Here is a 12,293-nt window from a genome sequence, read left to right on the forward strand (position 1 = left end):
TTGACAAAAAGCTATCCTGTCATAAAGCTGAATTCTCCAAGGCCTTGAGAATCATTTTGATCGTCTTTCAACAAACTAGCCAAACAGAGCTGCCAGACAGAGAGTTTTAGATACTTCATGTGCAGCTAATAGCTTTGATGTACAGGAAATGATCTTCCAGCAAGAGAACAGCTTTAATCTGTTGATCAGCCCTGGCATGAATTGAACTATTGTAATCATCTTATGTAGTGTTGCACTATAAAATTCACTAACTAGTGTGTCAGTGATTTTTGCACAAGAGCTTTTAGCCTGCTGAAAGCAATGTGGCACCAACAACACAGGGAGACATCTTTGCCATTTATTGAAGTCAAGGACAACAGAGTTTCCAGGGATATACAATTCACAGTCTCCAAAAGTCCAGAGAGATTTGGATAGTAATCATTATGCTGTCAGAAGTAATAAGCATGTATCACAAACTTGAGAAAAAATACCAATCCATTTTTCAGAACACTGATTTATTTTTTACCAATTCAGATAAAGTTAAACAATAACTGAAGCTTGAGGTGGGAAGACCACCTGTGTATACTTGCCTCATCTCTGTTGGGAGCATCAGAGGGAGCAGTGGCTGCTACTGCTAGCAATTTAATAGGAGTTGTGGTGTCACTAAAAACATCAGAAACTTCCTGGGTCATTGCCTCTTGCATCCGTGTTTTAAGATCCTTAAAAAAAGAGGAAATTAGCATATGATACAGGGATATAAAGTTTGTAGGTATTCAAATCCCATAAAACCTCCTCTTGCATAAAAGAGAAGCCCATTCCAATGGCAGACATTAATATAAAATTACTTCAAAAGCCTGATCAATTAATCACTGTTTACATAATTTGAAATACATGAAGCTTACCCATCACTCCTTGAAGCTATAAACAGCTCAATTTGAGACCTTGTCCCTCGCGAAGCTACGAACAGCTCAATTTGAGACCTTGTCCCTCAAATTTGCAATGCTAGCATACTGTTCTCTTTTAAACCAACTTGAAATGCTAGCATACTGTTCTCTTTTAAAAGAGACTTGGATTTTCCTTCTAAATTGTTCATCTGGAATTAACATGATAACAAGGCCTTTGTACAAAGTTTGCTTTAAACATCTCAGCTAAACCAATAGGTGTTCTGCTGCACTTTTGTTTTCATTGGTGCCTCACACATGAAGGTGCTTTCTCAAAGGAGTGCAAGTACTTCAGTATATCATGTGCTTCCCTGCACAAGGGCAGATTTTTACCTTCAGTGAGTCCTGAAGCTGAGCAGCAATTGCTCTGGCCTGAGGAGATTCTCCCTCCCCTCTTGCTGCCAGGTCAGCCAGCTGAGCAGACAGTTGGTCTACACGGTCACATTTGGCAAGCAGGTCTTGGCGATAAGGTCCCATCATGACGTTGGCTAAACGACGACCTTCTGCCACCAGACCCCGAATTGCTGCCTGGCCTGCAGTGGAAGAAATCATCTTACACTAACACACAGCAGAGCAAAATACTGAATGCACAAATCAGATGCACCATGAAGTAAGTGACACTTCAGAATTCTTGGGTTTTTAAGAACACCTTTCTAGGTAGTGGAAAATATCTGCAGTTTATCATTGAGTAACTGCAGTTCAAACTCACAGAGGAATTCAACTCTCTCCAGCTTATTTTTGCTTATTTCAGAAACTCTGGCTGGAGATGCATCCTTTCTAACCAGGGTGGTCTGACAGAAGTTAACCATGACAGCTGTCAAGTATTTCTACCTAACTAATTTGTTAGCTGCAATAGAAAGCACTTACAAATTCCAAGTCCTGCAATTCATCCCCAGATCTTTAGAAAATGAGCAGAAAGAAGGGGAGAAACACCAAGTTAGAATACAGAAATAAAAAAGCAGAATCCCTCTCCTAGAATTCTAGAAATCATGGATAAGAAGCATCAAGTATCCAGGATTGGAGAGGGCAGTGGGGGTAGGGAACACCTTACAAAGCCTCCACAGTACATCGAACGTTTTTCTGTAAAAAAATTTATTTTTAGCATGGGTTATTTCCTTCATTCACTTACAGACACTTCCTGTTCTTTCACAGGAATGTAATTCTCTGTTGTTTCATAATACAATAGTAGTATTCTTTTAAAAGAATCATCATGTATTAAGTCCTTCAAAGACCTACCAAGGAATAATTTGAAGCTAATGGTAACACACAAGTAATCCAAGTTCGTGATCAAGCTCAAAATTCCTCAGGAAGTTGTCAGTACTAGACTATCCAAGAATCACTCAGCACTGACACCATCATTTTAGAAAGCTTATTAGTGTAGCCAAGTTTGGTGCTGTCAGAATGTCTCGAGCTGGTTTTTTAATTGTTCTTTTGCCTAAGTCAAGTGCAGCCAAGCAACTAGACTTCATTACACCAGTTTATTATTTCAATACATCTTGCCTAGTTTGCATCTGCCAATTACTACCACTTCAGCCATCACTTAGCTAGGATAACTCACAATGTGACTGCAAGTAAATATTTGTGGCAGTTAACACTACTAAAGTAGCTCACATGGCTATAAAATAACATACACATTCTGCCTTGTTATTTCAGAGTTCAGTTTGTGTCAAAGCACTACCCTGTGATAATGGCAAACACACAGGGTTATTTGTGACAAGGTCCCTACTACTACAGAGAACACTGAAGTATTTTCACCTTATCATAACACTGAAAATATTAGGCCAAATTCACCAGAAGTGCTGTCCAGACTGAAGACAGAACATATCTGATTTATATTCTTAACATACCTTTCCTACAAGTACCCTGCCAAGAGCCAGTGCTAGTGAAAGACAAATGAGAAAACTATACAATGACATGTTACAACTAGAATTTTTTTTATTAAAGTAGAAATGTTAAAGTTATGGGACATGCCACATCTTGCATCTCTACACACATTTTTGTTGTATGTATTACTCCAGTATTTGATTAAATTCTGTAGTATATGTCCAGTGTAGAGAAGCTTCAGTTCCTTCAGCAAGCTCCCAGTACATATGGAAGCCTCAAGATTTACTAGGGGCTTACAGACTTCACAGGGGATATGTCACCTTTGTTTCTTTTCTAATAATATCTCAAGAGACCTATCTACTACCTTCTTGGTCATCTCATTCTATGTGCAATTTGCGCATCATAAAGTGCCAAAACATGGAACTCCACTACTCTGTTAAAATATTTCGTATAAATTTGGACTTCACAAGTGTCCAAGCTACCAACATCACTAAATCTCTAGTTCAAGGATGTCTCATTGGTTATTAACACAACAGAAGTTAGCTGGACAGACAGGGATAAGCATGAGGAAGAGGTATTAAAGGTTTGCAGTTACACTACTTCCTATAAGGCTTCTACTCTATGTCAGTTGGACTGCTCAGACTTAACTGCTATGGAAAAGATGACTGAATCCTGTTGTCAAGCTTCATGTATCTACTTTCAATTGCATCAAAAGAAGAAAACCAATAAATTTCTGAAGTGGTTTGCAACAAACTGTCAGTACAGCAACTCACTGATAGCATACTTAGATTATCCGATCCCCTTTCTCTTTGATTAGTAGCATTCTGGGCCCCTCAGTTCAAGAAGGATATTGAGGTGCTGGAGCAGGTCCAGAGAAGAGCAATGAGGCTGGTGAAGGGACTCGAGCACAAGTGCCATGAGGAGAGGCTGAGGGAGCTGGGGGTGTTTAGTCTGGAGAAGAGGAGGCTCAGGGGAGACCTTATCACCCTCTACAAGTCCCTGAAAGGAGGTTGCAGTCAGGTGGGGGTTGGTCCCTTCTCCCAGGCAACCAGCAGTAGGACAAGAGGGCACAGACTCAAGCGCTGCCAGGGGAGGTTTAGGTTGGATATTAGGAAGAGATTTTTTACAGAGAGACTAATCAGGCATTGGAAAGGGCTGCCCAGGGAGGTGGTGGATTCACCATCCCTGGAGGTTTTCAAGATGAGACTGGATGTGGCACTTAGTGCCATGGTCTAATAACCATGGTAGGGTTGGACTTGATGATCTTCGAGGTCTCCCCCAACCTTGTTGATTCTACGATTCTCCTCAGATAACCCAGAAACCATACAAGAAGTGATATTTTTAGGTCAGGTTTATGAATGATTTTCTCTTCTCCAAAGCATTTAATTACTCAATTTGCTGGAGTAGGTATATTTTCAAATTTGAGATCCTATATTTGCATAATAAGAACAAGGAGCAGTCTAAAGTCTGTCTGCTCTACAGCACATGTCCTCCTATTCTTTAGGAAAGGATAGGGAAGTTGCTCTTTCCAGAACATGAAGAGAATCATAGTCCAGCTTAATTCCATAATATTGCAGCCAGGACTTGGTTATAAATCACCAGTCACAAACTGCAGGTGCCCACGCCAGTGAAGAAATTCAACGCATCCTCAGCACCTCAGGAGCAGTAATTTCCACCACAAAAAATACTAACAAGTTTAACTGTAAAACTTGGCAGGGTAGAGCACATGGAAACACTTACCTACTCCCCGATCAGCAACTGTAGGGTTGTCTATCCACCTTTGAGCTTGCTCAATCTTGCCCTCCAAATGCACAGCTGCTTTAACTGGCCTAGTATTTGCTACAGCCCTGTTTGTTTTGGACTGTAAATTCTGAAGTGATGTAGCTATTTGCTTAGCCAATGCACGAGCCTCAGGAGAGTCACCTTTCCCACTAAGGATTAAAAAAATAATAAATAGTCATGTCAAGATTATTTACAGCTAGCCCAAATTCAGCAGGGAGACACAATGAAAGGTACTTCCTCTTTTTAAATAAGGTTAACTTTGACACTTGAGTTGCAACTCAGAGGAGCAATTCTCTGCTGTGGTACCTGGATATTACATATGTCCAACACAGCACTGAGCTAGGGGAAGGCATAGTCCTGTCATTGTTAATACTGATGTATGACTTGATTTCCCATATCCATGGCTGTCTTAGGAGCAACTGCAATAATGCCATACTGATTACAAGCCAGAAATCAAAGACTATACATAAACTTGACAAGAGATAGCACATTAAGACCTGCAGCAGCTAAAGCTCAAGAAAAACTTGATTAAAGCATCTAATTAATGAAGTAATAAAAATATTTATCTCCATATTGCAACTGATATTAGATGAAGATCACAGTTTATACAATAACAATTTCTGCTCTTCCATTCTCAAGCCTCCTCTTTGCAAAACTGATCCAGAAATATAATTTCTGAAAGTCTTATCTTTTATATAGTTTGCAGTTACAGCTTAAAACACTGACACTGATGGAAGTGGTAGATATTCCACCCTGACACCTAGTAAAGTGCTTAGCAAAAAACAGTGATGATATCTGTCTGTATAAACAAACTTAAGTTTCACATTATCTCACTGGGGTTTTTTTGAGGAAGATAGTGCACATTGGGCTCTGAGACAGAAATCACTAGGTTGAAGAATTACAGAGGATATCATATTTTATAAATTAGGTTTTCTTAAAGGATGTTAAAAATTTTACTAAATGCAGGACAGAAACTCAGAACTATAAGATGTCCATTCCTAGTTCTTGGGGGAAAATATATTCCCCAATTAATCACCAATATTCTGGTTTTGCTCAGAATTGGGAACTGCAAATGAAAGTCATTCAAATAAATTAAAGGTGATAAAACCAATACATACTGTCGCCGCAGATCTGACAGCTTAGCTGTCAAAGCAGAGATTTCCCCCAAGGAACGAAGGATATCATCTCTTTCTTTAGGTTCCTCACATAGCTCTGCAACTTTCCTTGCTTCAGCCATAATTCCTCGGATATGTTCTTCTCCTTCACTGCCCCCATTGGGATCTGCAAGCCAATTCTTAATAGAAAGAAGTTGTGCACAAGTGAAGATAAACAGTAATATTATTTCTATGGGTGATCTTAACCCAAAAATAAAAACAAAACAATATGGTTTCAAAACTTTATGTAACGGAAAACACTTCTCGAAAAGCAATTTCTGTTTATTAGATACCATGAAGCTACTCTGTTGTCTTGCAGTTTTTCGGTTTTGAAAAGATGTAAAACTAGAAAAGATCTACCCAAAGATTTTGCATGACCTTTCTTTCTCCTCAGTATTTGCCAACAATATTTTCAGAAGTAAAATTCAACTCATGCCTTTAGAGACAGATCATGTGGCTTTCAGGAAAAAAATGAGAACAGATACTTTTGAGCACGGTGTGACATTCTTTACAGAGCTAAAATGTCCCATTACCATTTAACTGGATATATACTATTGTATCTATATATATTGATAATTATATACACATACACACATTTAGATAAGGTGTATATAGAAGGGTCATTATTTGATTACCATCATCATCACTGAGTAATAGACTGACCACCGAGGGATATTAAGACTTATAAAAATAAAGGATTAATTAAAAGAAAATGTAGTTTCATAATACTGTTTCACTTTTCTCAGACTACATAGTTCTAAATCCTGAACTCTACTCTCAAAACAACCCGAAGGAAAGGGCTCTAGTTTTACCTACAGGTAAATTTGTGCAGTCTAAAACTCCTCTGCTCTTTTCTTTAGTTCATGTGCAAATTTAGGGTGCTTCACCATTTTAATTTAATAACCTTGAAATTTTAGCAATGACAAAAAAGTTAGGAAAAAAGTCATAAGCTTTAGCTAAAGTCACAGCACACTGTAAATTACCAAATTTAAGATTTTCCGTTGTTAAAACAAGCATCCCCTACATGTCCTTCCTGTCAAATAACTGTGTTTTGTTTGGAAACAACTACAACAGTTCAGCGTAACAGCTCTAACAGCAGTAACGTAATCGTGTTCTGAAGTGGTACCTGAGCAGCATCAATCTTCTTAGCAATTGCCTGCTTAGAGTTTGTCATGGCCTCCAGTTTTCGGGCAGCATTCTCCACTTTCGCAGTCAGCAAATCCAGACCTTGTGACACCTGCTGTGCTTTCTGCATAGCCATGGGTGTGCCACCCTGTCCTCTGCCCAAGACAAAAAGAGCACCACAGATTCAACTCAGGACTGAAAAAAAGCTCTTTGCTAGTGAAGAGGCAACAAAAACTGCTTATGAGCATTCCCAGCAATTATTGTAAGAGACATAGTATTTAATCAGAATTTTTTTCCTGCCAAAGAACGCAAAAAATAACTGAGGAGGAACGTGACAACAAGAAGAGATAAAAATTAAGAGCATATTTTCCCCATTCCAAAATGTGGTATTGAGCATCCTCAGAAGAGTAAACATTTTCTAAGTGTCACAAAGTAAGCCTGTTTAAGGATACAGTTCCATTAAAGTACCCAGGACAAGGCCTCTTATCTCCTTATTTATAGACTACTGCAAAGGGTCAGAACTGCAGGAGTTGTCTTGCCACACTTAAGTGAGGACAGCAAGTCACTCAGTGAAAATAAATTGTCTTAGCTGCTTCAGTCATGTTGACAAAGTAGATTAAAGGCTATTGGTAAGACTTCATAAAAGACTGAGAAGGATGCTAGCAATGCAAACTTACAGGGCTGTGGAAAACCATTTGCAGCACTACCACTGTTTGTTCAAATGCTTAGCAGTTAAAAGATGGATAGAAAGATTACTTCAGATTGAGTACATTTGTTTTGCACCAGAAATCTCCCTCTCCATTCCAAAATCAGCTACTGGAAAGCTTTGTGAGTATGTTAACTTTATCAAACTACTAACTTTCAAAATATGATAGGAAGCGGAAGGATGACAAGGATGCTGCTGAGATGCTGAGCTGTGTTTATACCGCCAGGCCTGAGTTTCTAGATACATTTCTTTATACCTTATTTCTCACAGTTTGAGTTGAAATTGTTTACAAATTAAACCAGCATATAAACTAATGTATTTGTTAGTAGACCAGGTCCTGTCACTTCCTTTACCTCCAAACATTTCACATAATACAAAGCCACTGCTTTACAACAAGAGTAAGAACTTAGCCCAGTTTTTCACACTGTGAAAAAACTGGTGCAAAGAAGCTCTTAAATTCTCTCAGGTCTATCAGCTGGAAATCTAAGAGAAGATCCACTACTTCTATTATAGCTAATATACATCACTTTAATGACTTCCTGCACTTCACATGGGCCTTAAGTCGGAAGAGGCACTTAACTTTACCTAAAACTTTTTCTTTTATTTTTTTAATTTTATTTAAAATAAAACACTCTTGACTTCTGTTGCTTTTTCAGATGACTTGAAAAATATATTAACATTAAGGAGAAAAGTTTATTCTATTAAACTATTACCTGTATCCTTAATGGGATGCAATGAATAGCTTTCTGGGGTTTCTGGGTGTGCTATTTTTGCAGGGTGGAGAGGAGTATTACAAGAAAATAAAGAAACCAATATTAAAGCACTCTAGCTGAACAATTTACTACATTGATAAGCAGCTGAAAAATTCCTTATACTCAAAGGAAACTGGGTTACAGTGATCAAACTACATGCAAGAGTTATTTCCTAGCTCATTGTCTTTATGCCTTCGCAAAGGAATATCATACTATTTCCTGGTAAAAGAACAAAAGGCCACAAAAATGCAGTAAACTTAAAGACACTCATCTGCTGCCTAAAAACAAAACCCATTAAACTCAAAAACACCATTGTGAAAGAATAACCAATTCCTAATGGGGCAGAAAACTGATAAAAGGCTCTGGCATAATAAAACTCTGTGCAAGAAACACATGAAGTTCAGCAGAATTTATCAGTGACTGATAAACAACGACAACCACTGCATGTGGTCCAACATCCCAATAAACACCTAAAAACCAGAATATTCATGTAGTACTTGGGGTATATCCTCTTTGGAGAACAAACATAACAGTAGAGCCTAATTTGGAAGAAAGTTATGTGTTAGACATTAAGCCAATGCCTAATTATCTACCTGAGTAATTCTATTCATCATGTTATATAATTAACATTTCCCTCATTAAAGCATATCATTCTTCTTATCGGAAAAGACTTAAGTTTAAAAAAAAAAAAAGGCAAAATACAGCTACTGTCCTGCTCTCCTACAGGTTAGGAAGTGACACAACTGCAAGTTCAGAAAAAAAACCAATAGTACTGGAAAACTGTCCCATCCAAGTAATAGATTTACCTAGCTCGGAGGTCAGCCAGCTGGTCAGTCATCTGTCCCAGAGTTTTGCATGTTCCCAGAATCTCTCTGCGTTCTTTGCCTGCACACAGTTCTCCTGCTTTTCCAGCTTCATCAAGGATCTGCCTTATTGCTTGCTCACCAGCATCCCCTAAGATGCAAAGTCAGTTAGTACAACAAAAAGGACATTCCTTGACACACAGGAGTGAACTACTAGTGTCCTCATGTCACAACACACTAACTGCATTAGATTAACTCATGAAAACACATTTATCAAAAGCTATGAGATGTACACCAAAACCCAAAAATTCATGGCCAACTTTTACAGCTGTATTATTTTGGCTTGGATTTCAGAGGAAATCCTTCCAATAAGGTCTTTCAAATCCAAATGGAACAGGCCTCTATCCAGTTTCACCTTCTTTAATGATACATACAAAGGCAAACCCCTTATATAAGTAAAAGTGATTGAAATTAGAGTATTTATGGCAGATTTTCATACTAAAAATTTTATGTCAAGACTGAAAGAAAAAGGCTTAAAGAGACTCTGTTAGGAAACCCTAAAGTTATACAAATTTGAAAATAAAAAAGGAGGGTCTTTAAATATTAACAACCACTGCAGTTAAGTACTGTTCAATGCAATTCTAAGTTTTTGGTTTTACTACTGGAATGCAAATTATGAACATGTATGTTATACAGAATATATTTTTTAGACAACTGAGAAGCAGCAAAGCTTTCCAGGTCATTAGGCACAACTTGTTCAAATCTCTAATGTCTAAAGAAAGGAATAAATACAGAATGATCCTTCAGAATGATCCACTATGTGTGGGTTATTAATGCTTAAAGACAATGTTGTCATAAACAACAGAATTAAGACCTTTAAAAATCAAAATACTTTATGCAGTTATTTTTTTGAAATATTACCTGGTGGTGCATTTGGATCTCTCAGCCAACCTTTTGCCTGATTCATCTTTGAATCTATTAAGGCTAAAGCTCTTTTCATGGCTTCAGTGTCCTTTACAAAAGAGAAACCAACAACATGATGCTCAGAAAAGTCAAAGCACAAATAGTCAACACAACCAAAGCAGACAGAGGTTCTGTAAAGCAGAGTCTACTTACAGAGACACATCATCCATATAAGCAGCTCAAAACCCATTTTCAAACTAGCAGGTCACAATCACTTCTTTCCAATCAAGACAGACATTTTCATTTCACTCAAAATGCAGAAGAGATGCATGCAATTTTAGTGGGTTTTTTTCTATTCCTTTATTTACTAGTGTTTTAATTTTTAAGGTTGGAGCTCTAATAAGCACACATCTTGGAGTTAGTTCCACTTTTTCTTTACTGTACAACAGGGCACATAGAAGAGTTGTAATGTAATTAGAGTTAACTTTTCAGAAATGGAAACTGGCCAGTGAATTTTACTACTTACTTCAGTGTAAGAGGCTTAATATTTGCATTTTTCACCTGCTCTGCTGCTTTAAGTCAAACACTTGCTGTTTGCATTAAAACAGACTACCAGCAAATTCCTGAAATTCTCAAATATGGAGCTCAATGTCTTTGGAAATAAACACATGCTTTCACATGTGGCTGTTTTCAGCTCTGAACTCCTCTGCCACAAGTATCAGAGAAGCTGCTTCTTTTGCTATTATACTGCTATTTTCCAATGCCTCTGACTACAGGAGATACAATCCCCAGTTCTGATTTCTCTGCATACTCTGTTAATTGCTCCTGTGCCATCTCTCCACTAGAGGCCACAAGTTTTCCATCTTACACAAATGGAAGGGCAGTGAAAACAGTAACAAGTACCTTAAGTAAAAAGTTGGGAAAAAGCCAAAATAGCTTTTTACCACACATGTCATGGAAATATTTTGAAATGCAACTGACATCCCATGATTAGTAAATAGATGACAAAAAGAGGCCTGACTCTCACATTATTAGCAGAATTGGACTGCCCATATCCAACTGTTACGAAGAGGAGCCTACTAGATTAGTGATCAGTACCTGGTATAGCACGTGGTATCCTGACAGCACTAAAGACCTGCCACATTTTGGTGGATTTGTTCATTCTGCATGCTTATTCTCAAAGACACAACACTGCAAACATTTTGGCATTTTAATTCAGGCATGTTGGTCTGTCAGCTATTCATAAGTTGCTATAATATAATTCAGCAACCAACATTATAAAATGTCATGCAACACTGCTGGGTATTTTAAAGGGCTTTTGAATCACAGCCTGAGAGAGAGAACCAAAATCAGAATTATTTTCACCTGGATGGTTGGTTCTCAAATCTAGAACCTGGGACTCAGATCTCAGTTGGGACCCATTTGAAAAAAGGTAGAATGTGCAGCTGGGGGTGGGTGGTGGGCACAGCTTTCTAAAAGTCATCTTCTCTATTGCCCATGAATTGTGCATTTAATGACAAATAAGAGACAAGTAAATATTCACTGAAGTTTTCTGAATGCATATAGAAATCTTACCACCTATGAAGTAACAGTTTTCTGTTGTTTTGTGTATGGGCTGAAGGCACTTCAGTTTGAAATGAATGGTCTAGTGCAGGCCTGTCTACACAGAAATCATTTGAAACAAAAAACTGACTGAATTTTAAAAAAGGTAACAGATGTTGCTATTGTGTTGATGGGATGATAGGTGTGAGCTGAGAAAAGAGAGTTGGGAAAACTGTCTTTGCCCCTCCCTTTTTACACACACAGGCTTTTGTGTTGTCTCAGCTGCCTGCAGAGTTGCAATTTCAGCAAAATTACACAGATGCCTCTGAATCAAAGTTTTATATCCAAGGACAAGATCATGGGTATTTTATTAGCTTTTACACTCGTGATTTTGTAACTGCTAGCACTACCCAAGCAGTAAAGCATCCATCTGCCCTATGATATGAAGGCTGTACAACTGGATTGCTCTGCAATCTGTCTTGCTATCCTGTGTCTCTGCATTGATGTTTGCAAAATACTGTTCTCTTTCCCATTTAAAAGAATCCAGTGAAATCCTAGTGCAGCAGTTGAAGTGTTCCAAGACAGCTACTCTGAAAGCACCAATTTCCCATCTTCACAGCTCAAAGAATCCCTTTCAGCTTTAGCCTGATAAGGATCTTTCATTGCAATGGGATGACCGATTTAAATATTAAATTAGAACACATCCTTAACTAGGCTTGTTGCTACTGGACTTTCGTTTCTGCCAGAGCTGTGTCTGGTGTCAGATACTTTGCAAGCAACAA

At 38.1% G+C, this 12,293-nt stretch overlaps 1 protein-coding gene across 1 annotated transcript in view; it reads right to left on the minus strand.

The window, feature by feature from the left end:
• Positions 1-569: 569 nt before the first annotated feature.
• VCL (vinculin) overlaps positions 570-12,293 on the minus strand; it is a gene marked incomplete at its 3' end in the record, with an annotated part of 30,694 nt that continues 18,970 nt past the window's right edge. Inside the window, exons 7-13 of the mRNA XM_009073285.1 lie at positions 9,988-10,078; positions 9,070-9,217; positions 6,807-6,960; positions 5,645-5,820; positions 4,485-4,675; positions 1,254-1,453; positions 570-698 (exon numbers count right to left, since the gene is read on the minus strand). Coding sequence (XP_009071533.1) covers positions 570-698; positions 1,254-1,453; positions 4,485-4,675; positions 5,645-5,820; positions 6,807-6,960; positions 9,070-9,217; positions 9,988-10,078 — 1,089 coding nt within the window. The remainder of the gene's footprint in view (positions 699-1,253; positions 1,454-4,484; positions 4,676-5,644; positions 5,821-6,806; positions 6,961-9,069; positions 9,218-9,987; positions 10,079-12,293) is intronic.

The sequence above is a fragment of the Acanthisitta chloris genome, unplaced genomic scaffold (genome assembly GCF_000695815.1).
Source record: "Acanthisitta chloris isolate BGI_N310 unplaced genomic scaffold, ASM69581v1 scaffold36994, whole genome shotgun sequence".
NCBI lineage: Eukaryota > Metazoa > Chordata > Aves > Passeriformes > Acanthisittidae > Acanthisitta > Acanthisitta chloris.